Here is a 24,844-nt window from a genome sequence, read left to right on the forward strand (position 1 = left end):
ACCAACTTGCATCTTGCCCAACACTTAGGGCAGGGGAAGGGAAAAGAAATGAACCACAAAAGAAGTAAAAGAGCTGGTGGGTGGTGCTTTTGACTCTACAAAGTTGGAGCTTACCTGGTATTCAATTACCTCTGTTCTTCCTGACCTCCATTTCTAGAGGACATTGACTATAGCCTATTAAAAGAAACAGAAAGAGCCCCTTACTTACATAAAGAAGACTTCTGCCTGGATGTACTGTTATCCAGGGCTCTTAGATCAGGAGCTTCTAAATAGATACAGCCATACAAAAGGAGGCATCTCCAGTTCTCTTGCCAAGGAAAGCAGTGTGTCAGGAAAAAGGCCAAAAAGGCAGAGCTATCTGGTTCCTTGGAGTAAGCCATAGGAGCTGTGTAATGGCATTCTAAATCCTCCATGGCAAACTGTATGGATTTTCAAAATGAGGTGGGGAAATCCTCTTTGTCTCCTTAGCTTTTCAGGATGGATTTTTAGTTGAAAATCCTTTGTTTAAAAAAAATAGGATAAATGTAGTCATATGTTTAACTAAGCTCTTTATTCCATTGCCTGTGATTTGGAATAAGCTATTGAGACGTTTCTTCAGCCAGGTGAGGAAGAGATAATCTTCTGGAAATATCCTTCTTCTTCATATTTTTAAAGATGATGCTCATTATATCACATATTGGTGTTTCGTTTTTAATCTCTCATGCTTTTTGGAAACAGTGTGGTATGTGTATTAAGTAAACAAATGTTTCTTTTCCCCATGCCTTATAGGATAAAATCAAAAGGGCAAGTGTCTTAATCTTTGGGATGTGGGTGCCTACAGCTGGTACCTATTATATGAATCAAATTTCTTTCTCCACACTTCAAATTTTAGTGTTCTATACATTTGTACATGATCTGAACAGCTCAGGCTTTATTCGTGTTGATGGAAACAAGAAAAATGCAGATGTCTATCAATCTGTCTTTACATTTGTTCATAGTTGAGATTCCTCTCAACCCCATGTTGGCTCTTCCTTCAGAGGCACAGAGAGAAAAGATACTTTACAGTTGAACAGGTTTGTGTGGACATCCTGATTCTGTTCTTACTGTCTCTGAAATAACTGACAGAGATACTAAAATTTTCTGAGCCTCACTTCTTCACCTTTAAATGGGGCAATAAAATCCACCATGTCAAAGTATTATAAAGATTAAAATAAGGTGATATAGGTAAGGCTCATAGCACAGGGCCTTACACTGAAGCTTGCATAGGTAGTCAGTAGCAATATTACATTGGAAAGGCTGTATGAGATAGAGAGGCATACATACAGGCTTTGGGGTCAGAGGGGAGGAGGACCCATTTCTGCTTCATTCATAAGTGCATCTCCAGAGCCAATTCCCACTGGCATGTAGCAGGAACTCATTATTTTTTGGATGGATGAATGAATGGTTCTGGCATATTCCCTTATTAGTTGTGTGATCTTAGATAAGGCATTGCACCCCTCAGTGCATGTTTCTACAACTATGTAGCAAGGATAATACATTTGTTATGGAGTTGCAAGGAAGCTTAAGTGCAATGGCTGATGTGAAGTACACAGCACAGAGACTGCCACACGCTATGCTTTCCACAGTTATTTATTTCAAATCTCTATTGTCCTTCACTTTAGTGGATCCCAAATAACAAACTAGGATTAGCAGTTCCACTAGAAGTATCCATTTTAATTTAGTTTTGTTTTTTTGTTTTTTTGGCTGTGTTGGGTCTCTGTTGCTGCACGTGGGCTTTCTCTAGTTGCAGCAAGCGGGGGCTACTCTTCATTGCGGTGCGTTGGCTCTAGGCACACGGGCTTCAGTAGTTGTGGCCCACAGGCTCAATTGTTGTGTCTCGTGGGCTCTAGAGTGCAGGCTCAGTGGTTGTGGTGCATGGGCTTAGTTGCCCCACAGCATGTGGGATCTTCCCAGACCAGGGATTGAATCCATGTCCCCTGCATTGGCAGGAGGATTCTTCTCGAGCCTTTTTTTTTTTTTTTTTTTTTTCTGTGGTACGCAGGCCTCTCACCGCTGTGGCCCCTCCCGCTACGGAGCACAGGCTCCGGACGCACAGGCCCAGCGACCACGGCTCACGGGCTCAGCCGCTCCGCGGCATGTGGGATCTTCCTGGAGTGGGGCACAAACCCGCGTCCCCCGCATCAGCAGGCAGACTCCCAACCACTGCGCCACCAGGGAATCCCTGGCAGGAGGATTCTTAACCACTGCACCACCAGGGAAGTCCCAGAAGTATCCATTTTAAAAGGTAACTTTTAAAATGGGCAGTGGGCAGTGTCCAGGAGCCCAGGACTTATGTAGGTGGCCCTTCATCAAAAGTGTCAGGGTCTAAGAAAAGCAGGATGTCTAATTTGACCCATTTTTGTTCCTGGGCAACTTCAAGGTAGTATAGGTTGGGCAAAGGCCAGGCCATGCGGGCATAAGGAGGATCCTGAAAAGAGGTATAGAAATTATCTTTCACCGAGACCTCATGTTCTCATTTTTGAAAGAACTAAGAGAAAGTTTCCATCTCTTGTGTTAACTTCAGTTGATTAGTCGTGCTTTGGGGAGTTTTGTCGTAAAAAGGATTCCAAGGCTACAACCTGACAGAAGAGTGTAATGATTGATTACCAAATGTCTGCCGTGAGTTTAAGATGGGGTGTTATGTCTGGTGTGCCGTGGAGATTTATGCAACAGCATTCAGAAGGGAGATTTTCTATAGCCTTTACCGAAGCCAGGCATGTTCCTTTGCAAGTTAATTGCAAAAACAAATAATCAAGAATCTATTTTTTCCCCTCTTTCAGATTTTTGCTCTTACAGGAACCATCTCATATTAGCAGGTCATGGTGGCACTTAAGATCTTGAAGTAAATAGGAAAACAACCACTGACCCAGTGAAATTGATCGAATGTAACCCTTACAGAAATGCCTGACATTGCAGGTCAAACGTACAGTATGTGATATTCCTGCCTTCATTCATTTGGCAAATATTTATTGAGCATCTGCTATGTGCCAGGCAGTGTTATAGCTGTTGTTTCTTTAGTGAACAAAACACACAAAAATGCTTTTCCACATGAAGCTTACATTCTAGTGAGGGACTCTGTTGACCCTTATTTTAGTTATTATAAAAATTTATGATAAAAAAAATTTCAGCCATTGGAAGGCTGCTCTCCAGAACATGTACAGAAAAGGGAGGACGTTCTTACTCTGACCTGCGTAACCTGGCTGGATTATAACTGCACAACCTATCATTGTTCTAGAGCCCAGTCATCCATTTCACTTCTACTCGTTAATGCACTTCCAACTTTCTGCCTTGTGATGTGTCATTGTGACCCACGTAGATAAACTGTAGAGAATCTGCATTTCCAAATGTTTGATCCCTTCTCATTTGGCCATAATTGCATAGATGTAGGCTTTACACTCTGTACCCGCACCCCCACACACACCGGGGCTTCTTTGGCCTAATCTATCTATGATCAGCTTCTAGAGCAAGGTTTTCTTCACTTTGGGAGTAGCTGGGAACTTTGGCCAGTTTCCCAAGTGTGTTTACCCTACTGACTTGATAATAAGTGAAATCTGTATCATTAGTTTCTGAGTCAGAGGACAATTGAGCTTTGAGCAGTGTAGACCCCTTAAGTTCTTCTATGTTTGGGGAAGAAAAAGAGCAACAGAGCCTCTGGCTCCTGAAACCCTGAAACTGTGATTCAACCTTGATGTCAGGTCAGATTTCACATTGCCAGTTGCCTCTTCCAATCTCTTCATGCTACTCCAAGGCTCCAGATGTTGCCTCCCAGGAGTGGTATAAACAAAATATCAACATCTTTAATGACCGTGGACAGGGGACAGGGAGGCAAGGGTGACTGTATTAGCCAGGACTCACTGCAAGTGATAGAAACCCAATTCAAATTGACTTAAGGAAAAAAGGAATTTTATGGTTCATATAACTGAAGAATTCTGGTTTTAGGCATGGCTGAATCAGGAATCTGTTTCTCTTCTCTGTGATGTAGTCACTCCTGGGCAGGCTCTCTTTGCTTGGTAGACTTATATCGCATTGTAAAAAGAGCTTCTCTTTAATACAAGTTCTAGCAAAAGGCCCAAGGTTTATGCTCATTGGCTCTGATTGGTCAGGCTAGGATCACATGTCCATCCCTGAACTAATCACTGCAATCAGGAGATAAAATACACTGATTAATTTCCTCAATATGGAACTGCATGCAGCTCATTTCACCCAAACTTCATGGACTGAGAGTAGGGAGGAATAGCTCCACAAAGGGAAACCAGGATGCTCTTAGCAGAGGAAGGGGAAATGTATATACTAGGCAGGTGGAACCACCAAACATCCACCAGAGGCACCCTGCACTGACTGTCATCAACGAAGAGGGAGGTGACAACATGTCACTTGGTATGAGGGTGGTAGTGACTGTACATTTACTTCTTGCAAGAGGGTTGGGAGAAAAACCACTCGTGTCAGGTTCCAGAGCAGGGAAGGAGGAGGCGCAATGGCAGCCACCAGCCCACACGTTCCTAAACATCCACCCGTGGGCCATCTTGGGTTTGTGTGCCCTGGAGTATTTCCCTGGGAATATGAACCCCTAGATACTGGTTGGTACTATAACTTATATAAGTTATAACAGATAACTTATCCCAAAATCTGCTTGTCAGGGCTTTAAGGCACCCAGTTCATCTTCATCAGGGGTAGACATCTGTAAGTTTGAGTCATAGCACTTTCTAGTGCAGATAAATGCTCTGAGCAAGGACACGACTAGGAGCCATTACAAAGCAATGTTTTGCACTAACTGCTGCATATAATGTTCACTGCCTCTTTGCTGATATTACCAAATGAAGGCTGTTTCTTACTGGTTCATTTTTATTTTCATTATCACAAGGGTCATCTAATTCACTTATACTGCACGTGTTGCTGTAGAGTCTAGATGGTAGTCCTCAAGGCTAATCCTGAGTACCAGCCTGCTCAGTGTGACCGAGGCTAGAAGGACGGCAGCAGTTCTGCTGTGCTTCTTCAGAGCCCCCAGCAGAGCTCACGTCACCCGTTAAATGCAATGTTCTATTCCCTTTCTGTGCCCCTACTAAACTGTGAGTTCCTTAGCAACAGGGACTGTCTCTTTAATCCCCAGCATCTCCCGTACCCAGCATATTATAACCACTCAATGAATGTTTGTAGAATAAGTGCTATGCTTAGTGATTGTAAAGTAAAGAGGAATAAGACATAGTCCCTAACCTTGAGACACTTCAAGTCTATTAATTACAAAATAACAATACCAGTCATGACACCAACTAATGTTAATTAAGTGCTGTATGCTAGATACTGAGCCAAGTGCTTTCCATGCATTCTCATTTAATGATTTTGACAATCTCCCCCCCATATATACTATTACTACCCCATTTTACAGATGAGGAGGCTGAAATTCATGGAGTAAGCTAATGTCGCATCATTTGAAAATGGTGGCATTGGGATTTGAACCCAGGTCTGCCGGATTATAATGCATGTTCCTAACCACTAAAGTAATACTACTTCTATAAAGGCAGGATGAAAAAAAGGTGGGGGAAGGTGGAATAAATTAATACCCAAAGAATTGGCAGAGAGTTCCCAGAGCCAATCATGATGACATTAAATCAAATCAAATCTTGTATAAAGGTAATGAGTTGGTCCAATTTTCCAACTAGTAGGGGAATAAAGCAGAGATCTAGAGACATGTTAATGACACTATCTGAAGACCCATGGAAATGCGCACCGGCCACTTGAAACTAGCGAGCACCTACTATTCTCCCTGGGTTTTTCTCTAGGCTAGAAGAAGGTTTCTTCTCTAGTGGAGGAAGTGTCTGCATCTTCACTAAATACGGGGTCAAAAGCTGGATGAGCTCTGCGCCACACAAGTTCATTTTACGTTCTCCCAGAATGTAAAGAGAAATCTCAGAATGACATCATTAAATGGAAATCAGGGATCACACCTGTAAGAACTGTGTGCGCTTTGTACCCTACCCCAAGCAGTTCTTTCTCCTGCTCTTTGTCGGCTTCCCCATAGAGATCTGAGCAGGAACCAAAGAAAAGGGCAGCACAGGAGTGACAACCCCAAGGGAGGTCAAGTCAGGAGGAAGGGGGTAGGGTGGCCGGGCAAGCTTCATGAGGAGAGAAAAGCAAAGTGAGCCATTCCATGAGGCCTGCAGCCAAGTGGGTGTCAGAGACCCAGGTATCTGGTTGAGCCTGAGAAGCCTTCTTGCCAGACCAAGGGCAGGATTTCTGGGAAGAACCTAAGGAAGGAGCCAGCAACTGCTTAGAGCTAGAACTGTCCATCATGAGTAGGCTTGCAGAGCTGTGGGGAATGTTAGTGCTCAACAACCAAACTGTGTTTAGTGACCTTTATTCACTCAACAGTTTTCATGTGTGGATATGTGTGGATGTGCTGTGTGTATGCACTGAGCCAGGTAACTGGAAACCATGAAGAGATATGTTACCACTGGAAATCTTATGTAGGACACAGAGCCCAGTAAATTGGCAGCAGTGATACAGTGCTGAGAAACCCCCCAAAGGGGCAAGCAAACAGAGTTCTGGGATTATATGGAAGACAAAATTACTAAAGAAAAGATTATTTGTTAAAGAAAAAATTATTCATGACATTTGGTAAAAATGGTAAGGAAGACTTTGTTCAAGGGGGGCTACAGCAGTGGTGTTCTGTAATAGGAGAGAGAGATTGGCCCTACTCTGAGTGAAGAAATAAAAAAAAAAGGAAACTTATAGCCATGAGCTGGGTGTGGGTCAGTGGATGGAAGTTCACTAAGAGGAAACATCAGGAGTAAGGGGGGTTCTGGCTTACCTGACGTAATGGATTCTTACTGAAGACAGACCAGTGTGATCAGACTTCAGATGGAGGATGGTGGAGAATGAGGAAACTGATTAGATATCGATGGTGATTAGAAATTGAGGATGGGGATTCTGGCTAAACGTACTTAGCAGGATTCTTGCTAAAATTGGACAAATGCAGAGACAAGCATGGAAGTCCACAAGTTGAGGCCACAAAAGAGCTCAGAAGAGCCTGCCTGAGTGGAGTTTGGTCAAGCAGAGGATCTTTGTTAATACCTATCCCAGTCCCAGCTGGAAAGGAGCAGAAATTTAGCTGAAAGCTAAGTAAGCACTGAAAAGTGAATAGGATTCATCCAGGTGAAGCATGGGAGTCGGGGGAGCAAGGTGTCAGGGGGCCTTTGGGAAGGGAAAGAAGAAGCATGGCTCAAAATCAGGAAATAGGGCTTCCCTGGTGGCGCAGTGGTTGAGAGTCCGCCTGCCGATGCAGGGGACACGAGTTGTGCCCCGGTCCGGGAAGATCCCACATGCCGCGGAGCGGCTGGGCCCGTGAGCCATGACCACTGAGCCTGCGCGTCCGGAGCCCGTGCTCCGCAACGGGAGAGGCCACAGCAGTGAGAGGCCCGTGTACCGCAAAAAAAAAAAAAAAAAAAAAAAAAAAAAAAAATTCAGGAAGTAAGAGAGGGTGTGACAGTTCTAGGAACTGCAAGAAACTTGGTCCAGTTTGTGCTCAGAGGGAGAGGTGGGAAGTAGCAAGAGGTGGCACCAGGCTAGCTACCCTCAGAGCTTGGACTTCATCCTGGAGCCAATGTGGGCTCTATCATTGGGTTTTCCTTCCAAAGGAGGAAATGATCAGAACCTCTCACAGGGCTGTCTTGGGTGCATAGTGCCACAGCTGCCAACAACAAAAAAGATGCTGGCTCCTTGAGAACATCTGAGTCCATCAACACCTGATCATCTTACAGGCTGGTCCAAAGGAAGCACTTTGGCCATCTTTTTCTGGCTATAAAAACAGAGTCTTGGTGTCCTGATATTACTAAAACCCTCATAAACTGAGATGTATTTTGGACTTCAGAGCATGTCAAAAATCATATAATGTTTCTAGACTAATTCTAGTTCAGTAGACTCATGTTAGTGGCACCTGAGAATTACCTGGGAAATTTTGAAAGAAATGTTGATGCCGGGGCCACCCTCAAAGATTCTGGTTCAATTGACTGGGGTGGAGCTGGGCATTGGCAGTTTTTAAAGATCCCCACATGGTCCCCTGTGCAGTCAGATGTTTTATTTTTCTCTATTTGCCCATTTATTCAATGCAGTTGGGTTTTGTTCCCTGTGCACTGGAAGCACATTTTTGGAATGGAAATGCTGCAGGAAAAAAAGCAGGTGGCTACAGGCTCCAGGGTCCTGGCCCATCTCCCCTCACTGCCCCTCCCCATGAAATGCCATCCATCAGGAGCACTGAGCAACAGTCCCCCTAAATACTTCCCAAGGTGCTGCCCTGTTTCGTTCCTTCCACACTGAGACAGCAAATCGTTAACTCAGAGTCCCTGGGTTGTTTCTTGAAGCAATTAACAGCTGCCCCGTGTTAATTCCGAGTCAATAGCCCCTCGAGGCTGCTGCTCTTACAGCTGTAGGCTTCTGGCCTCCACAGCACATTTTGAAAGTAACTTGACGGGGCAGTGAGACTCTGCCCCTTCTGCACTCCCTGGGAAAGCCTTCACCAGGCTTCCTTGGGGGGACACTAAGTGCCCCAGGGACTCGGCAAGCCAGCAGGGGGCTCCACCCACCTCTTTCGTGTCAGATGACAACTTGGGAGACTGGCAGAACCAACTCCCCTCTGCAGAGACAGCCCCTAGAGATATTCATGAAGCTTTCGTTTGTTTGTTTTGGCTTTTCTGGAATTCCTTTTTCTGTTTGTTTTGAGATGGCTGTATTTTTCCTTCATGTAAAAACCCCTCCTTCAACTCAGTCTGTGGTTTCTATCACAGAGCCACACGATTTCTGACATCTTGCCTGTGCTGCTTCCTCCAGCTCCCTGTGGACAGAATGAGACTCGAGAGGATGGTAAAATAATCCAACTGCCTCCCTGCAAGACAGGAGCCTGGATCGTGCCGGCCATCATGGCCTGCTACCTCCTAGTGGCAAACATCCTGCTGGTCAACCTCCTCATCGCTGTCTTTAAGTAAGAGGGTCCTTCTTCAGAGCCCTTGGAATGGAGTAGGGAGACTGAGGCAGGAGCGGGGCATGACGCTCCAGAAAGCAGCGGTTTTCCTCACTTGATTCTCTCTGGTCTCTATTTCAGCAATACATTTTTTGAGGTAAAATCAATATCCAACCAAGTGTGGAAGTTTCAGAGGTATCAGCTCATCATGACTTTCCATGAAAGGCCCGTTCTGCCCCCACCTCTGATCATATTCAGCCACATGACCATGATATTCCAGCACCTGTGTTGCCGATGGAGAAAACACGAGAGTGACCCAGATGAAAGGGACTATGGCCTGAGTAAGCTTTGAGTGACAACCCCCCGCAACTACAGAGCAGAAATCCCCACCACGTCTATACCTGGTCGTGCAGGACCACTGGGCACCTGGGTCCTCCTGCTTCCTGCCCATAGCTCCGAAGACTTGGGAGGGATGGGAGGGTATGCATGATGAGAAATGGTGCTGGAAGGGAAACAGGAGAGGCTTAAAGCGAGCACTCTTAGCCTCACACCTTTCTTAGTGAGATAAAACCAGGCTCCAGCAGGGCTGTTTTAACACCTTCATAGGTTCTAAGCTTCTTACTTTACAGACATCCCACCACAAGATATATCAACCATGTTAATATGCTCCCAATGCTGCAGTATATATAATTTAAGCATCCTGACATGAGTTGAGTTGTAGGTGACTAAGTTTGATTTTCCATGGTCATTTTTGGATCTATCATGTTTTTAGGTCTTAAACATTTCCCAAGCCTTAAGGGTTGTGCCTATATGGCTTCATGAGGAAACCAATCCTGCTTTCCATGATTCCAAGGACAAAAAAAAAAAAAGACCCTCCACCAACCACCTTCTAGCCCAGTGTTTCTGGAAGGAAATTAGATTGACATTGGGGTGGAATAATTCTTCATTATATAGGATTGTTCCACATATTGCAGGAGATTTAGCACATCAGGCCTCCACACATTGAATACTAATAGCTCCTGCAGATTCCTAAATATCCCCTGGGTACCACCCACAGTTAAGAACCATTGGGAATCCAGCCCCCATACAAGCAACCTACCGTGGTTTCTCAAAGTGTGTCAGATAGACCACCTACACTAAATCTACTGAACCAGAGCCTCTAGGATTGTGGCCCAAGAATTACCTCCAGGTGATCACTAGTGCAACTAAAGTTTGAAACCAAAGCCACTTAATAATCAACTGCTTCTCTAAGTCTGAAGCTTTTAACAACTTCTCTGACACAGCAATGCCTGACTTCTTTCGAGACATTAAAATTGGAAAGTTGGAGAGGGGTTAAGAATTCCAAAATTCACTATTTCCATTATGAAACACCCATTTAGGCAAGTAGAAAGCTCAGGGGGAGAAAAGGTTCAGATTTCCACTGGGCTCTTTCTACCACTGAATCAGTTATGAATTTGTTTACCAGCTATAAATAGAAAACCAGACTAACAGTAACACAAATATGTAAGGTTTTACTTTTCTCACACAACAAAAAGTGAAAAGGTAAATAAATAGCCCAGAGCTCAACAATGACTCACTGAAGTCAAAGACCCCAAGTCAGCTATTCCTTGTCACACTGTCTTGTCTCATGGTAGCGAAATAGCTGCTGCACTTCCAGTCATCACATTCATGTTCAGGGCAGAAAGAAGCATGAAGGGGAAAAAAGGTAGAAAGAAGCAGCCACATACGTACAGTTTATCAGGAAAGCAAAATCTCTTCTCAATACACAACCCTTTCCTGCAGCAGGTTTTTTTTGTTCCTTGAGCCAAACTGGGTCTCATGGCTGTTGCTAGCTTGAACGGACACTGGAAATGTGTATTTGGCTTTCCAGTCTCAGTAGTGGGAAGAGGGAAGAGGGAACTTGGGTTGCAAAGGGCTTTTAGTAAGGTGAATGAACAATGTCTGTCTGCCACACTCCTCAGCCCAGAAGTTGAGTTTTTAAGAAACCTCCATTCTCTGCATAGCTTCCCTTTCCTTTATTTAGCTACATTTTTGTCCTTATGATATATATAGTTCTAACCGGTCTCTGCAGTAAACCAGGTGTACTCAGGTGAGCTTCAGAGACCCATAATGAATCTAACACAGAGAAAGAGGACAGTGACACAAGTTGCCTGACCAGATTTGGATTTAGTTTGAGACTCAGTGAAGAATCTGGGCCCCATTCCCTAACCTTGAGTTAGATTAGGAATGTCATTTGACCCACAAGTCAGGTGCCATCGCTTTTACTTCTCTGCCTCATATCTCTCATTTCTTTTCCACAGAGCTCTTCATAACTGATGATGAGCTCAAGAAAGTACATGATTTTGAAGAGCAGTGCATAGAGGAATATTTCAGAGAAAAGGATGACCGATTCAACTCGTCCAATGATGAGAGGATACGAGTGACTTCAGAAAGGTGTGTTCCCATGGGTACATGCCTCCTGGGGTTGTTTTATACCATGGCATGCCTTATCAATTGATTTTGTTTGCAGGGCCACAAAAAAACAGAGACCCCGTTGTGCTTATTTTTATTGTCCAAGAAATCATCGAGCTTATGAGAGAACAGAATGTTGTCTGAAATGTCTATAGATCAAAGTCCCAGACTTATAGACCCTAGACTTCTCCAGCAGGCAGTAGCAGCCGCCTTCCTGGACACTAGAGATTGTTGAGTCCAGGACAGGGCAAGAGTTGCTGGCTCAGACCAGAAATTGGAAAGTTCTGACCCAGACATAAACCAAGAGAGACCCAGCCCAACTCAAGGCTTTCCATCAAGTTTGTGTTTCATGTAGATCACTGAGCATCTTCTCCAAAGTTGAGGATGGTCCTAGTGCCTGGCTTATATGGGTGCCCAATACTTTCTGAATAAACAATAGCAAGAGACTTGTGAATTAGATAAAATAATGGTTGAGGGTTGTTTTTTTCCAATTGTTTTGTTTTTTCTTCTTATAGAACAAGATAAAAGCAAAGAAATAAAGGCAGATTTTTTACTTACTTACTATATAATTTTAGATCTCATTGGCCAAATAGCTTTGTAGACCAGTAGGGCTGTAAGAAAAAAATCTCAAAATGAAGAGAAGAGAATCCTTTAAGGTTAATAAATCTAAGTTTATGTAAATGAACTTACATTTTCTGATTTTCCCCATTTTGCTGTAGACTAATACAAACTTCATTCCAGCCTGGCGCTCAAAACCCAGCATTTAGGAACTACTCTTCTAAAGAACACCCCAAGTGTTACAAAGCATTAGTGTAACTTTAAATTTTAAGCACTTTCAATATAAAGGTGGCAGAAGCAAATTATAAATAATGGGAAAAGGATGATATACTGATGACTTCAGATGATATATGACTCAGACTTCTAAGATTTGAGTCAGTTGCCTCTAGTTTTCATGAAATGACATTTTGTCTGCTTACCCATGTCATACATTTTCTCTAGTGGCTCTGTAGAAATTACACAAATGGCATTTTTCTGTCCCTGGCCCTTTATTTCTTGAAAGAATGCAGTCTAGGTAAGTGAGTATATACACATATGCTATTGAGTGATTGTATCCATACGTACTCAGCCAATATTAATAAAGTTTAAAGCCATGCACAGATTTTATACGCATCTGTCATTGCAAAATAGAGCATTTTATGATGATATGGTGTGAAGCAATTTTCCAGCAAACAGAGGAAGGAGCTGCAAATCTAAAGCTCTCTCTCATGCTGAGGCCTTGAAAAAGCTATTTATTAATGGACATATAGCCATGTGGTTCCAAGAAAATTGTGCCCTGTGGACACATTGTCCATTGCTCAGACATATTTCCAAAGCATGTGTTTGAAATGCTTTTTGGATTCAGAAAACCACAGACCTGGGAGGAAAGAAAGGTAGGGGAAGGAGTGTTAAGATGCAAGGAAGTCTTTGTCTTTCTTTCTGGGGAACTAGAATGAGAGTTACAGACACCAGGGCATGTAAACTGTGACCTTGTCACCAATTCCTTTTGGATGGAAACATAAAGGAACTATAGCACCTCCAACTGAGGCTCTCACCCCACACCTACAAACGCTTCCAGGAGACTTCTTCCCCAAGGCCCTATTCTTCTGTGGGTGGTTACAGAGCCCCACCCTTCAGAGCATGACCAAGATGAACAATTCCCAGAAATCAGGACAGCGTGCAGGCGCACCCTCCCTGTGTCCCAGGCGTTAGCTGACCTCCTGGAGTAACACTGGCCTAGAGGACCAGGACGAGTTCTCGGCCAAGCGCAGGTGCCAGAGAAGTGAACTTAAGCCCGGGCCTCATTCTGCTTCTGTTGCTTCTGTCTGTGTTTATTTGAGGTTTTGCTTTTGTTGTTGGTGGTGGTAGTTTTGGTTTGTTTTGCATTTGTAATTGTACCCGAAAATAACATCTTTAAACACTAGGATTATACTCAGCACAATAGAAGCACCACGAGATGCATAAGGGAATCAACCAAGGGAAGAGTGGGTCCATGTTACCAATCTCACACATTCTCTAGGCCATGTCCTTTCTAAGTGGAGTGGCATGTGAAATCACCTGTCCTGTTGTACATTAGCTAGCTAGCTAGATGGATAGCTAGATGGATAGAGAGTGATAAATAGATAAATATGTATAAACACACATTTGAATACATATGTTAAATTTACATAAGTTAACTGTGCACATTCTATATAGTATATAAAATGTTTTATAATTTTCTCTTCATATTAGATAACCTCAATACAGAGATTTGAAATCAGAAAAATTAAGAGCTGGTTCTTTGCTCTACTAAAAACTTGGGAAAAGGATTTTTTCACATAGTGAGCCCCATGCTTCTCCCCCTGCTACTACCTTTAAAATACAATTTATTTATACATGTTCTATTTGCATGAATCTTTTTAGAAATACAAATATACTTCCATAATTGTCTATTTAAATGGATCATTATTAAATCATATTTTTGTCACCAAATGATATGTATAGGGCTCAATACAATATTCAGGAGATCATTAACACCTTGGAGGAACTTGATCCTGAAAAATCCTTGACTTCCCTTTTTTTTTTTTTTTTTTTGTGGTACGCGGGCCTCTCACTGTTGTGGCCTCTCCTGTTGCGGAGCACAGGCTCCGGACGCGCAGGCTCAGCGGCCATGGCTCACGGGCCCAGCCGCTCTGCGGCATGTGGGATCTTCCAGGACTGGGACACGAACCTGTGTCCCCTGCATCGGCAGGCGGACTCTCAACCACTGTGCCACCAGGGAAGCCCGACTTTCCCATTTTTATATAGCAATGACCATGATGTATCTAAAGCAATACAGTTCCAGAATGTAATGAGCTAATTGATTGTAACCAGTGCCCTCACTTATTTGGGACAATATCTAGCTGGTGATAATTATATTAAAATAACCAAATTTCTAAACTATTAAGCAACATTGGTGACTGGCTTCTTTTCTGAGGATTTTTTGACTATTGGCTGAAGATAACCAATCCTTGGAGTTTGTTCCATCAAATTCTGTGCTCATCATCCTTTAACTAGTTCAGTTCTGTTTCAGTACATGCATACTGGATCTTTACTGTATACCAGACAATAAGGCAGGGCCCTGTCCTCAAAAACACAGTCTCATTGAGTTCCAGTGTACACCCAAGGCAGGAACAACCAGAAACATCTAACTCAGTGTTGTAAAACTTTAGAAGGCCTGAAAAATCATCTGGAAGGCTTGTTACTACATAGGTTGCTGGGCATCCGTCCCCACTCCGGGTTTCTGATTCACTGTGTCTAAGGTGGGGCCTGAGAATTTGCATTTCTAACAAGTTCCCAGGTGATGCTGATGCTGGTTCTGGACCACACTTTGGGGGCCACGAATAGAATACAATGGACAAGATAAAAGTTAAAGTAGGAGAGGACGGTGCAAACTTACTCACTGTGGAACATACAAAATTCGGCACCTTCCATTCAGAATAAGTTCGGGAGGTCAGTGAATACAGATTACTTGTACCCAAAGCAGTGTTTCTCCCCCACACCTGACCAACAGCACTTTGACAAGCAGGTACTGAGCAGGGCCTGGGTTGGGGTGGGGATATAAGGACTTTGCTTTGAAAGAATGCATAGTCGTTACACTCAGCCTCTATTTGAGCACCTCCTAGAAAGAGGAGAAACTGCCTTAGATACCAGCCTTATGAATAAATACAGAAAAAAATTAAATTCATTTCTCTCTGAGAAAGTATTTTACATAGGTGAAGATCACTATCATCTCCCCACTTTGCTTTGTCTTTTCTAAACTAAATATCCCAAGATCTTTTAACCACTTACCATGCATACAGCAGGTCTCCCACTACCCTGCTCACTTTCTCAGTATGCACTTTAAATTGTCAACGTCACCCTTTAAATGTGGTCTCTAAATGGAACTTAATTCTGTGTTTTAGTTAGAGCCTAGATTCAATTCCTTTATTCATTCATTTACTGTTTTTGTCATCTACTATATGCTAGGCTAATAATCATAGAGTGCAATAGAACAAGCAGTTCTTTTCATGTTACAAGAGAAAGAACACAGTATAATGGAAAGATTTTAATACTAATTCTGCAGTAACTAGCTGTGTGACCTTGAACAAGTTACTTAACTCCTCTGAACCTATGTCCCCATCTGTAAAATGAAGTATTAATACCTAACTGTAGAATCTTAAAAGTTATTGAGATAACATATATGAGATATTATACTTTCAGTAACTGGTAGTTGTTGTTTGATCCATACATTTTATTTGCTGTGAGATTGCATTACAATCATAGCAGCCAAGTCACGTCTTTGGTTCAGAGTGAGACTACAGTTAATTAAAACCAGGGCTTTTTCACATGAGCTAATTCAAATATCCTCAAACCTCTTCTTGTGAAATGTTTGTTTTTAACCTAAAATCAAGACTTAACATTCATCGCTGTGAAATTTTTCTTTAAGTTGTTCCCCCTTTGGCTCATTATTCTCGCATTTTAAGGACAATTTTGGATCCTGATTTTATCATCAGTCTATTAATTTTTCATCCTATTCTTTTTATATCATTGTTTGCTTGATAAGCATACCTACTATGCCTTCAACATAATCCACCAAAATGTCACCAGCACAGATCAGGTGAACCAAGACAGAACTAAGATATTGCATGACTCCAAAAACTACCTCTCTTCATGACATCGGCCCATCGGTTAATCAGCCAGCCAGGTGTCCATATTTCTCTAGTCACTCCAGTGTGTCAACCTCCCTGCCAAAATCACAATGTACTTCGTCAAAAGTATTATACATCTGTGTCTCTCTATTAGTCTAGACTATCAAAAGAGAGACAAGATTAACATTGAGCCCATGTAGTTGTGTGTTAACTAATCCTGTCTCTTTAAAGTACTCAAAAGATACCATCTGCTTAATTACCTACGTCTAAGCCATTCAGTAATGCTGCCTACAATTGATGTCAAACTCCCATAATTCCTAGAATCCAGGAATGTTGAATGTCAGGAAAAAACATTTCCTATCTGCAGTCTCCTGGAATTTCTTTTCTTTTTTTTTTATTAATTTGTTTATTTTGGCTACGTTGGGTCTTCGTTGCTGCCCGCAGGCTTTCTGTAGTTGCTGTGAGCAGGGGTCTACTCTTCGTTGCAGTTTGCAGGTTTCTCATTGCAGTGGCTTCTCTTGTTATGGAGCATGGGCTCTAGGCGCACAGGCTTCAGTAGTTGTAGCACACGGTCTCAGTAGTTGTGGCTTGCGGGCTCTAGAGTGCAGGCTCAGTAGTTGTGGCCCACGGGCTTAGTTTCTCCACGGCATGTGGGATCTTCCCAGACCAGGGCTCGAACCCATGTCCCCTGAATTGGCAGGTGGATTCTTAACCACTGCACCACCAGGGAAGTCCCTGGCATTTCTTTTTACTTCCCTTTGGTTTTTAAGGGTCACGTACATTTTCTGTTGATCAGAGATGGAAGTTCTTTTCTGGTTCCTTTAACTCATTTAAAGCAGAATTTGCAAACTGGTTGCTCATGGGCAGCATCTGCCCACAGAGGGCTGTTGTGTTGAGCTTGCAATGATTGTTAAAATTCACTCCAAATGCCTTTGGACTGCGTGTGCTCTCTGCTGACACAGACTCCTTGCCTCTGTTCTCTTACGCCTTGCCTGCTTCACCTACTCACTTGATCTACCCTTCTATAGGCATTTGATTCTCAGACCCCTAACTTAGAGCTTCCAGTTTATCCTCACCATCACCCACCCGCAGGGCCGCACCTGTCAGAAGTTTCAGTTTGAATTTTCTCCTTGACAGTAACAATTGGAGCAACTGGGATATACATTATTCCTTGCTGTCATCTTTTAATCTAACATTATCTTTCCCAAACCAATGGGCTCTATGCCCTTTTTTCACTTCACCTGGATCTAAAACATATTAGACAATGACTATTAATAGCATATACAACTTATAATTTTTCATAACAAAGAGAGAGGAATAACTTAGGATATATGAAATTTATAAATAATCCAAAAAATAATGTAAGCCAAAAAAAATGAACTTCACCCACTTGCCACCATGACCTTTTCTAAAACTGATCTTTGATATCTCCACTGATAGAACCAAGTTTAAACTTTTCTCCCTTTTTTTGGTTCCAGAGTTAGTGAGAAGGATAACTGGCCCAAAGGGAAGGGTAGGTGACCCTAAAGGACTTAAATAATTCACAAATTAGGTATCAGTCTGCGGATAAGCAAGAGTTCGCTTTAGCTGCTCTGCATCATTGCCTTTGATCTGAAAACCTGTGTCAGTATACCCTCCCCCCCGCCCCCCCCGCAAGAGTCCCCACAATTGGGCTCATGCGTTCTGGGATTGTTTTTGCTCTTCATCCTACACCCATTCTACTGCTGGCACTCCAGGGAATATTTGAAATTTAGAGCAGGCATGGTCTGCCAGTTCTCTTTTTCCTTTTACCATATTTCCTTTAACTACATTTTGAGGTTATCAGAAAAGAAGATGAATTTCTGGAAGGTAATACAATAATCCTTAAGAAATTACATATTGAAGTTGAAATTTTCTGTGCCACCAGAATCTTCTTTTGAATGCCCTTTTCCTTATCACATTGGCTGTTAGAGGCTGGTTGTTTTACTACCTGGTTTTTGTTTGTTTGTTTGTTTCACCAGCCTATTGTGTCCTCTCTAATGGGCTTCTGGCTGTCACTTTCTTGGCCTCCCGGGAACAGGAGCCACCTCACATCTTTCCAGGGTTCTGCTGGGTCCCTATTGTGATTGCCTTGTGAGTTATTCTGAAATAAGCCATGCAAGGTCTGGAGATTTGAAAGAAAGAAAGGAAAATAAAGTGTTCCTTCATACAACATCTTCCTTTCCACAGTTCCTTTTTCTTTTCTTACTTAGTCACTTCCCATATCTATCTCCTTAAGAATTCTTATTGATCCTTAAGTTCTTATAATTCTTATCTCCATTTTATCTCCTGATTTATTTGACCAGAGTCAGCTCCTAGAAACTGCAATCATGACTCGAAACTCTTGGTTTGTTCCTCAGACCTATTTTTATCTGTGATGCGTGCCCATTTGCAAATAACTTTTCAAGAATTCTTTTTTAAAGATTAAGAGAAGTACTCTATTTATGGAACAAGCATATGTAAACTTGACTCTGGGAACGTTTATTCTTTTATAACTCCTACATTAAACCCCTATCAGTTATATCCGTGCTCTAATTGATGATATAATTAGGTGGTTAAACACATCTAGAATTCTGAAAGGAAATGGATCAAACAGTCCTTTTTTTTTTTTTCTTTTTTTAAATTCAAATCTTACATTCCAAAGCACCTCAGAGCCCACAGGAGAATTAAGATTTGGTGAAGAATAGCTCCTTGGCCCTGTTCTAGCAGGCTTTCCTCCCCTACTTCCATCCCCTGGAGCCATGCTTCTTTATCTTTGCTCTTGAGGCTCCACTGGGCACCTCCTTGCTTTCCTGGACGACCCTCTTCCTCCTTGTACCTCCCCTCTCTTCCTCCCATCCTCTTGGGCTCTTTAGTTTCTGGGTTCCGTTTATTCCCCACAACCAAGGCCTTAGTCTTCAATTGCCTCTTGGTGCCTTAGCTTGGCCTCTCACCTGCTAGTTTTCTCTGCAGTATTGGATCTTGGGGCTAAAGCGAGGTGGGATGCAGGGAGGGGAGGGTCCCCCCAGTGCAGGGAGATAGCTCACCATGCTCAGACTAATGATGGCATGCATTTATGCTCAGAGAGCATCTTTATCTCTTTCCATACTGACCTTGTATACACCAGGCTCCAGGAAAGGGCAGGAGAGGGAGGAAGAAAACTATACTGCCTTTTGTTACTCTGCCAACACTAAAAAGCTAGGTGGACCCAGTACCTAGGGTATGCCAAACAAAACTCCTCATTCTATAGAAATGTACTATCTGTCCTTCTCCTGACTTTAATGAAGAAGTATTTTTGTCCACTTACGCAAAGCTTATTGAATTACAAAAAAAAAAAATGAAATTGTAATACTTGAAAACTCCATAGGCTAGATGGTGAAGAAGTGAATTGTAAGTCTGTAAGACACACAAACTTATTATTGTAAGTAATTTGTTTCTCAGGCTATGTTTATACCACAAAACAAAGTGAAACAGAGGAAAGTTGAATTTTCCTACTGAATCATCTGTGTTAGCTGGATGAATAGCATTGTGTTTGCCAGACACAGAATTACTCGATTTATAAGTCTGCTGGAAATACACCTGGACATGATGGCAGAGTGTGCCTGGACCCCGGGAGGCTCTGGATTGGCTGTGGAGCAGCAGGAAGGAGCAAAAGAAAAAAATGTTCCCAAAGCAGGGCTCTCGAGAGCAGTCCAGAACCTTGGACCAGTGAAGGGAAGCTGAGAGGTAAAAGAGCAGAGTAGGTAGAGTGAGTTGGGAGGTTGTTGCTAAGAGAGGCAGAAATGGGCCCCAAGGCTGCAGCAGCAGAGGAGGAGGCTTTTAAAAGGCCTCAGGTTCCTCAGCGAGGGGGACCACATGCCTCACATTTCATTCTGGCACTGAAATGTACAGTCTTCTCTGATAGAGGCACTGCTACTGTCAACCCACCATCGCCATCACTACCACCACTACACCAGCTGGAGGGACCCAGCTCTGATGCCCACCGCTCTTCGTAAAGCATGCAGCCATGTTCCTTTTAAGGGTCAGCAGTCAGTGATTAGCTGTGCATATTGGAAGTATTGGAAAAGTATCTTTATGCTCCCCAAAAAAGTTGTGAATGGATCTTATTTAGATTCTCTAAAAGATTTGCCTTTGGGCATCTAAAAGTGAAAGTTTGAGCTCAAACCAAAACTTGGCTTTGGTTTGTCCCTTCCAAGTTAATCTGAGCAGGTGAAAATATGGTACAATTTTATTTTAAATGTGTGGTCTCTGTCTTTATAAATAAATGGCCAGGCAACCTATTGGACAGTTGAAATCAAGTTCATCACGGTGATTGACTCAGTGAACCTTTATTGACACCTGGCATGTATTGGGCTGGCAACACAGAAATGGGAACAGGAATATGAGACAGGTCACACACCTAAGAATTTCCAGTGGGGAGGGTCAAGACCTGGAGAAATAACTGTAATATAAAGCATCTGTGATCAGCTACCCAGAGAGACAGAGACAGAGGAGTAGGACTATTTATTTATTGATAGCCACTCCAGAGTAATTTACCATAAATTACTCTATGTAATCTTGGCTGAATTTCTTGATATTTGATTTTCCTTTATTAATGAAAGGATTCGGTTAAATTAGATCAGCTCCAGGTGACCCAGTGACAGTACTATATCAGTTCCTTTGGAGGCACTACATTCTAAAAGGATTGTTTTGAATAACAACAACAACAAAAGATTATTATATAAACGCAAAATAAACATAATCCCAGTCCATAGAATACAAATTTAAATGTACACTGCAGTAAGAATAGCTACATTCTGCAATTCTACTACAAAAGTCTGGGTAAAGTGATCCAAATGTAACATTCTCATTTTGTTGGTGACTGATAAGCCAACACCCTAATACTTATTTAGGTCATTGAACCCTGCCCCAAGCCACAGCGAAGCCAGGAGGGTGGGAAAAGGTGGGGCTTCGGCCCACTTTACTTGAAGAAGAACTACTCAACTTTGGTGTTTATTTATCAGGATTGAGCATTAATTTTCACTGAGGGAAAAGGGGTTTAGTAGCTAAAAACAGCTGGATTCAATAATCTCTAAAGCCTCTTCCAGCTCTAGAAGGTGGAGATTCTGTGATTCTCAGTGACAGGGTCACTGCCATCCTCTCGTCCCCACCCCCTTAGTTTCCCTCCAGTGGGACAGCGAAGGCACCGAGTCTGGGTGCAACTCTGATCCCCTCTGTGCTCTCCAGCCTCCTGCAGAGAAACCAGCCCCAACTGACTCTGGCTCTCTTTTCCGTCCCAGGGTGGAGAACATGTCCATGCGGCTGGAGGAAGTCAACGAGAGGGAACACTGCATGAGGGCCTCGCTCCAGACCGTGGACATCCGGCTGGCGCAGCTCGAGGACCTCATCGGGCGCATGGCTACAGCCCTGGAGCGCCTGACGGGTCTGGAGCGGGCCGAGTCCAACAAAATCCGCTCGCGGACCTCCTCAGACTGCACAGACGCAGCCTACATTGTCCGCCAGAGCAGCTTCAACAGCCAGGAGGGGAACACCTTCAAGCTCCAAGAGAGTATAGATCCTGCAGGTGAGGAGACCTTGTCCCCAACTTCTCCAACCCTAATGCCCCGTGTGCGAAGCCATTCTTTCTATTCAGTCAGTATGAAAGACAAAGGTGGGATAGAAAAGTTGGAGAGTCTTTTTAAAGAAAGGTCCCTGAGCCTACACCGGGCCACTAGTTCCCACTCTGTAGCAAAAGAATCCAAAGTTCCTGCAGCCCCTGCAAACACCTTGGCCATTGTTCCTGATTCCAGGAGACCGTCTTCATGTATAGACATCTATGTCTCTGCCATGGATGAGCTCCACTGTGATATAGACCCTCTGGACAATTCCATGAACATCCTTGGGCTGGGAGAGCCAAGCTTTTCGGCTCCAGTATCTTCCACAGCTCCTTCAAGTAGTGCCTATGCAACTCTTGCACCCACAGACGGACCTCCAAGCCGGAACACTGATTTCGAGGACATCACCTCCATGGACACTAAATCTTTTTCTTCAGACTATACCCACCACCCGGAATGCCAAAACCTGTGGGACACTGACCCTCCAATGTACCACACCATCGAGCGTTCCAAAAGTAGCCGCTACCTAGCCACCACCCCCTTCTTTCTAGAAGAGGCCCCCATCGTGAAATCTCACAGCTTTATGTTTTCTCCTTTGAGGAGCTATTATGCCAACATTGGGGTGCCTGTGAAAACAGCAGAATACACAAGTATTACAGACTGTATTGACACAAGGTGTGTCAATGCCCCTCAAGTGATTGCTGACAGAGCCACCTTCCCAGGAGATCTCGGAGGAAAAGTGGAGGACTCATCATGCTGCCATCCCGAACGAGAAGCAGAACTGAGTCACCCCAGCTCTGACAGTGAGGAGAATGAGGCCAAGGGCCGGAGAGCCGCCATTGCAATACGCCCCCAGGAGGGTGATAATTCAGACAGAACCCTGTCCAACAACATCACAGTTCCCAAGCTAGAGCGTGCCAGCAGCTACTCAGCAGAGGAGCCAAGTGTGCCATATGCACACACCAGGAAGAGCTTCTCCATCAGTGACAAGCTCGACAGGCAGCGGAACGCAGCAAGCCTGAGAAATCCCTTCCAGAGGAGTAAGTCCTCCAAGCCAGAGGGCCGAGGGGACAGTCTGTCCATGAGGAGACTCTCCAGAACCTCCGCTTTCCACAGCTTTGAAAGCAAACACAACTAAACCTCCCAGTAAGCTTTGCAGGAGGCTCAAGAATCCAGCCCTAAAAGTCTCCCCCAAATTCACCTGTTCCCGTTTCTTGAAACTTATCTGCTTTATTCTTAGCTGAGCAAAACAAATATTGCTTTGGGAGGTGTTAATTCAAAGGTGACTTCTGGGCAGAGATCAAGAAAGCATTTGTTCTGGCCCAGTGCCAAACATGGGATTTAAGTCATGTTCACACTTGATGGGCAGGGAGGGGAAAGAGGGAGAAGAAGGGTTGAGATGAATGTGTATCACTAGTCACTTCAGAAAGCCATGAGTTCTGGGAATGAATGGGGCTTCAAGCACTGTCCGTGCCAGGAGTCATCTTTCCATTTCTGACCGTTATCGAGAGTTTTAGGATGCAGGGCTAAATTGCAAAAATAAAATAGAACAGCCAGCATACAAATGAGATATTCTAAACTTTCAATTCTGTTTTCTTTTCACATTGGCTCCATCACTGGTGACTGATGAAGAGCATCCTTTTTATTCAGTATAAACCGGCAGCAAGCAGTTCTACCTAACGTCCCACATCCTTCTCATGCCAACACTTCTGTAATTGATCATTATAAAGAAAAAACAAGGTAACAGTCATAGTTCACCTGTCTCTTATATATTCGTTTCTGGTGCCACAACTTTTATCTTTTTTGAAGAAAATAAAGGGAAAAGAAATGCCTTTTTGTATTGCAATCAAAATGAAAGAAGAATTGATGTTAAAAACAGATGTCAAGTGGTTTATTATAAACAGTGGGCATTCAAGTATAGTCAAGCAAGCTCAGGATGAATGTAATTAAATAATTTTATATTTTTTAATTTATTTTGTATCTCACCTGTCATCAGTGAAGCCACTCACTGAATATGTAATAGTGAACTTAAAAAAATAGTAGGCAGAACTCACCTAAAACTGCCATATGGGATACTGTTATCTTCTCACCATCCATGTCATGTGTGATGCTGCTGTGTGACCTTCATCATTTGTATGAGTCTACCATGTCTTCTGAACGTCTCCAGGATGTAACTGCCAATTTTCCGCACCACTCATCACGCGAGCATTTTGTATATGAATATCTGGTTACATGTAGATATTTTCATACCTAGAGTTTTGCCATTTAATCTGAGCTCAGCGTAAATTTAATTGGAGTTTTTCAAGGGCTGGTATCTTTTTTATGGGATGTTCCAAAGCACTTTTTAAGGAAGTTTCAAAACCATAAATAACCTTAGAATTGACTGGGAGTTTGGTATCAACCCAAGCCATCAGTTGCACGCATACCATGAATATTTTTCTTATACACAGAGTTATAAAAAAGATACAGTAGACTAAAATAGAAAACAAATAAACATGTAAAGAGTTCTGTAGTATATGCTGCTTATATACATATATATGCATTTACCCAGGGAGACATGTTAATATATAGTATATAAACAGACATATAGAGCTTTCTTAAAAGGCTTGGACTTTTCTATCACCTTGAGATATAACCAGGATTTTTTAATATCCAAGGAGTTCCATTGAAAGAGTTCATTATGTTAAATTTTGACAGATGTTGAAATTATGAATTTTTTAAATCCCTATGACCTCAGCTTTTCCTTGTACCAAACTAGAACATGACTCACTACCTTCCCTCTGCCCCTTTTTGTGCGGAAGCACTTGCTGTCATGACGTCTCATTTAGTCTGGTTTCTCCTACACAAAGCGATTATGCCAAGTACAATCAGAATAGACAAGCCAGTCTAAGCCAGATAGTATTATGAACTCGAGAATATAGGCATACGTTTCTAGATCCGAATCTGGATTTAAAGTGGGATAAAGAAATCTTCGGATTCCTATTTGGATCACTGATTTCAAAGCGAACAAAGATCTTTAAGGAAAAGGACTTAATGTCTTTTGGCTCTTTTGTTTCTCTGTAGTTATGAACTCCAAATTGTCTCATTATGTGAAATCAAGTAAGTACATGGACAAAATCTCTAGCCTTTAAATATTTAAACAAAACCCA

At 42.9% G+C, this 24,844-nt stretch overlaps 1 protein-coding gene across 21 annotated transcripts in view; it reads left to right on the forward strand.

Annotated features, from left to right (window-relative positions):
- The window catches only part of TRPM3 (transient receptor potential cation channel subfamily M member 3), a gene marked incomplete at both ends in the record, with an annotated part of 787,829 nt that extends 764,996 nt beyond the window's left edge, over nt 1-22,833 (forward strand). For all 21 annotated transcript variants that reach the window (XM_082657218.1, XM_082657236.1, XM_082657222.1 and 18 more), the window contains 4 exons: nt 8,839-8,989; nt 9,110-9,309; nt 11,269-11,401; nt 21,381-22,833. In XM_082657218.1, the coding sequence (XP_082513344.1) occupies nt 8,839-8,989; nt 9,110-9,309; nt 11,269-11,401; nt 21,381-22,833 (1,937 nt within the window). The remainder of the gene's footprint in view (nt 1-8,838; nt 8,990-9,109; nt 9,310-11,268; nt 11,402-21,380) is intronic.
- Nucleotides 22,834-24,844: the final 2,011 nt, after the last annotated feature.

This window comes from Grampus griseus (genome assembly GCF_964374135.1).
Source record: "Grampus griseus genome assembly, chromosome: 6".
NCBI lineage: Eukaryota > Metazoa > Chordata > Mammalia > Artiodactyla > Delphinidae > Grampus > Grampus griseus.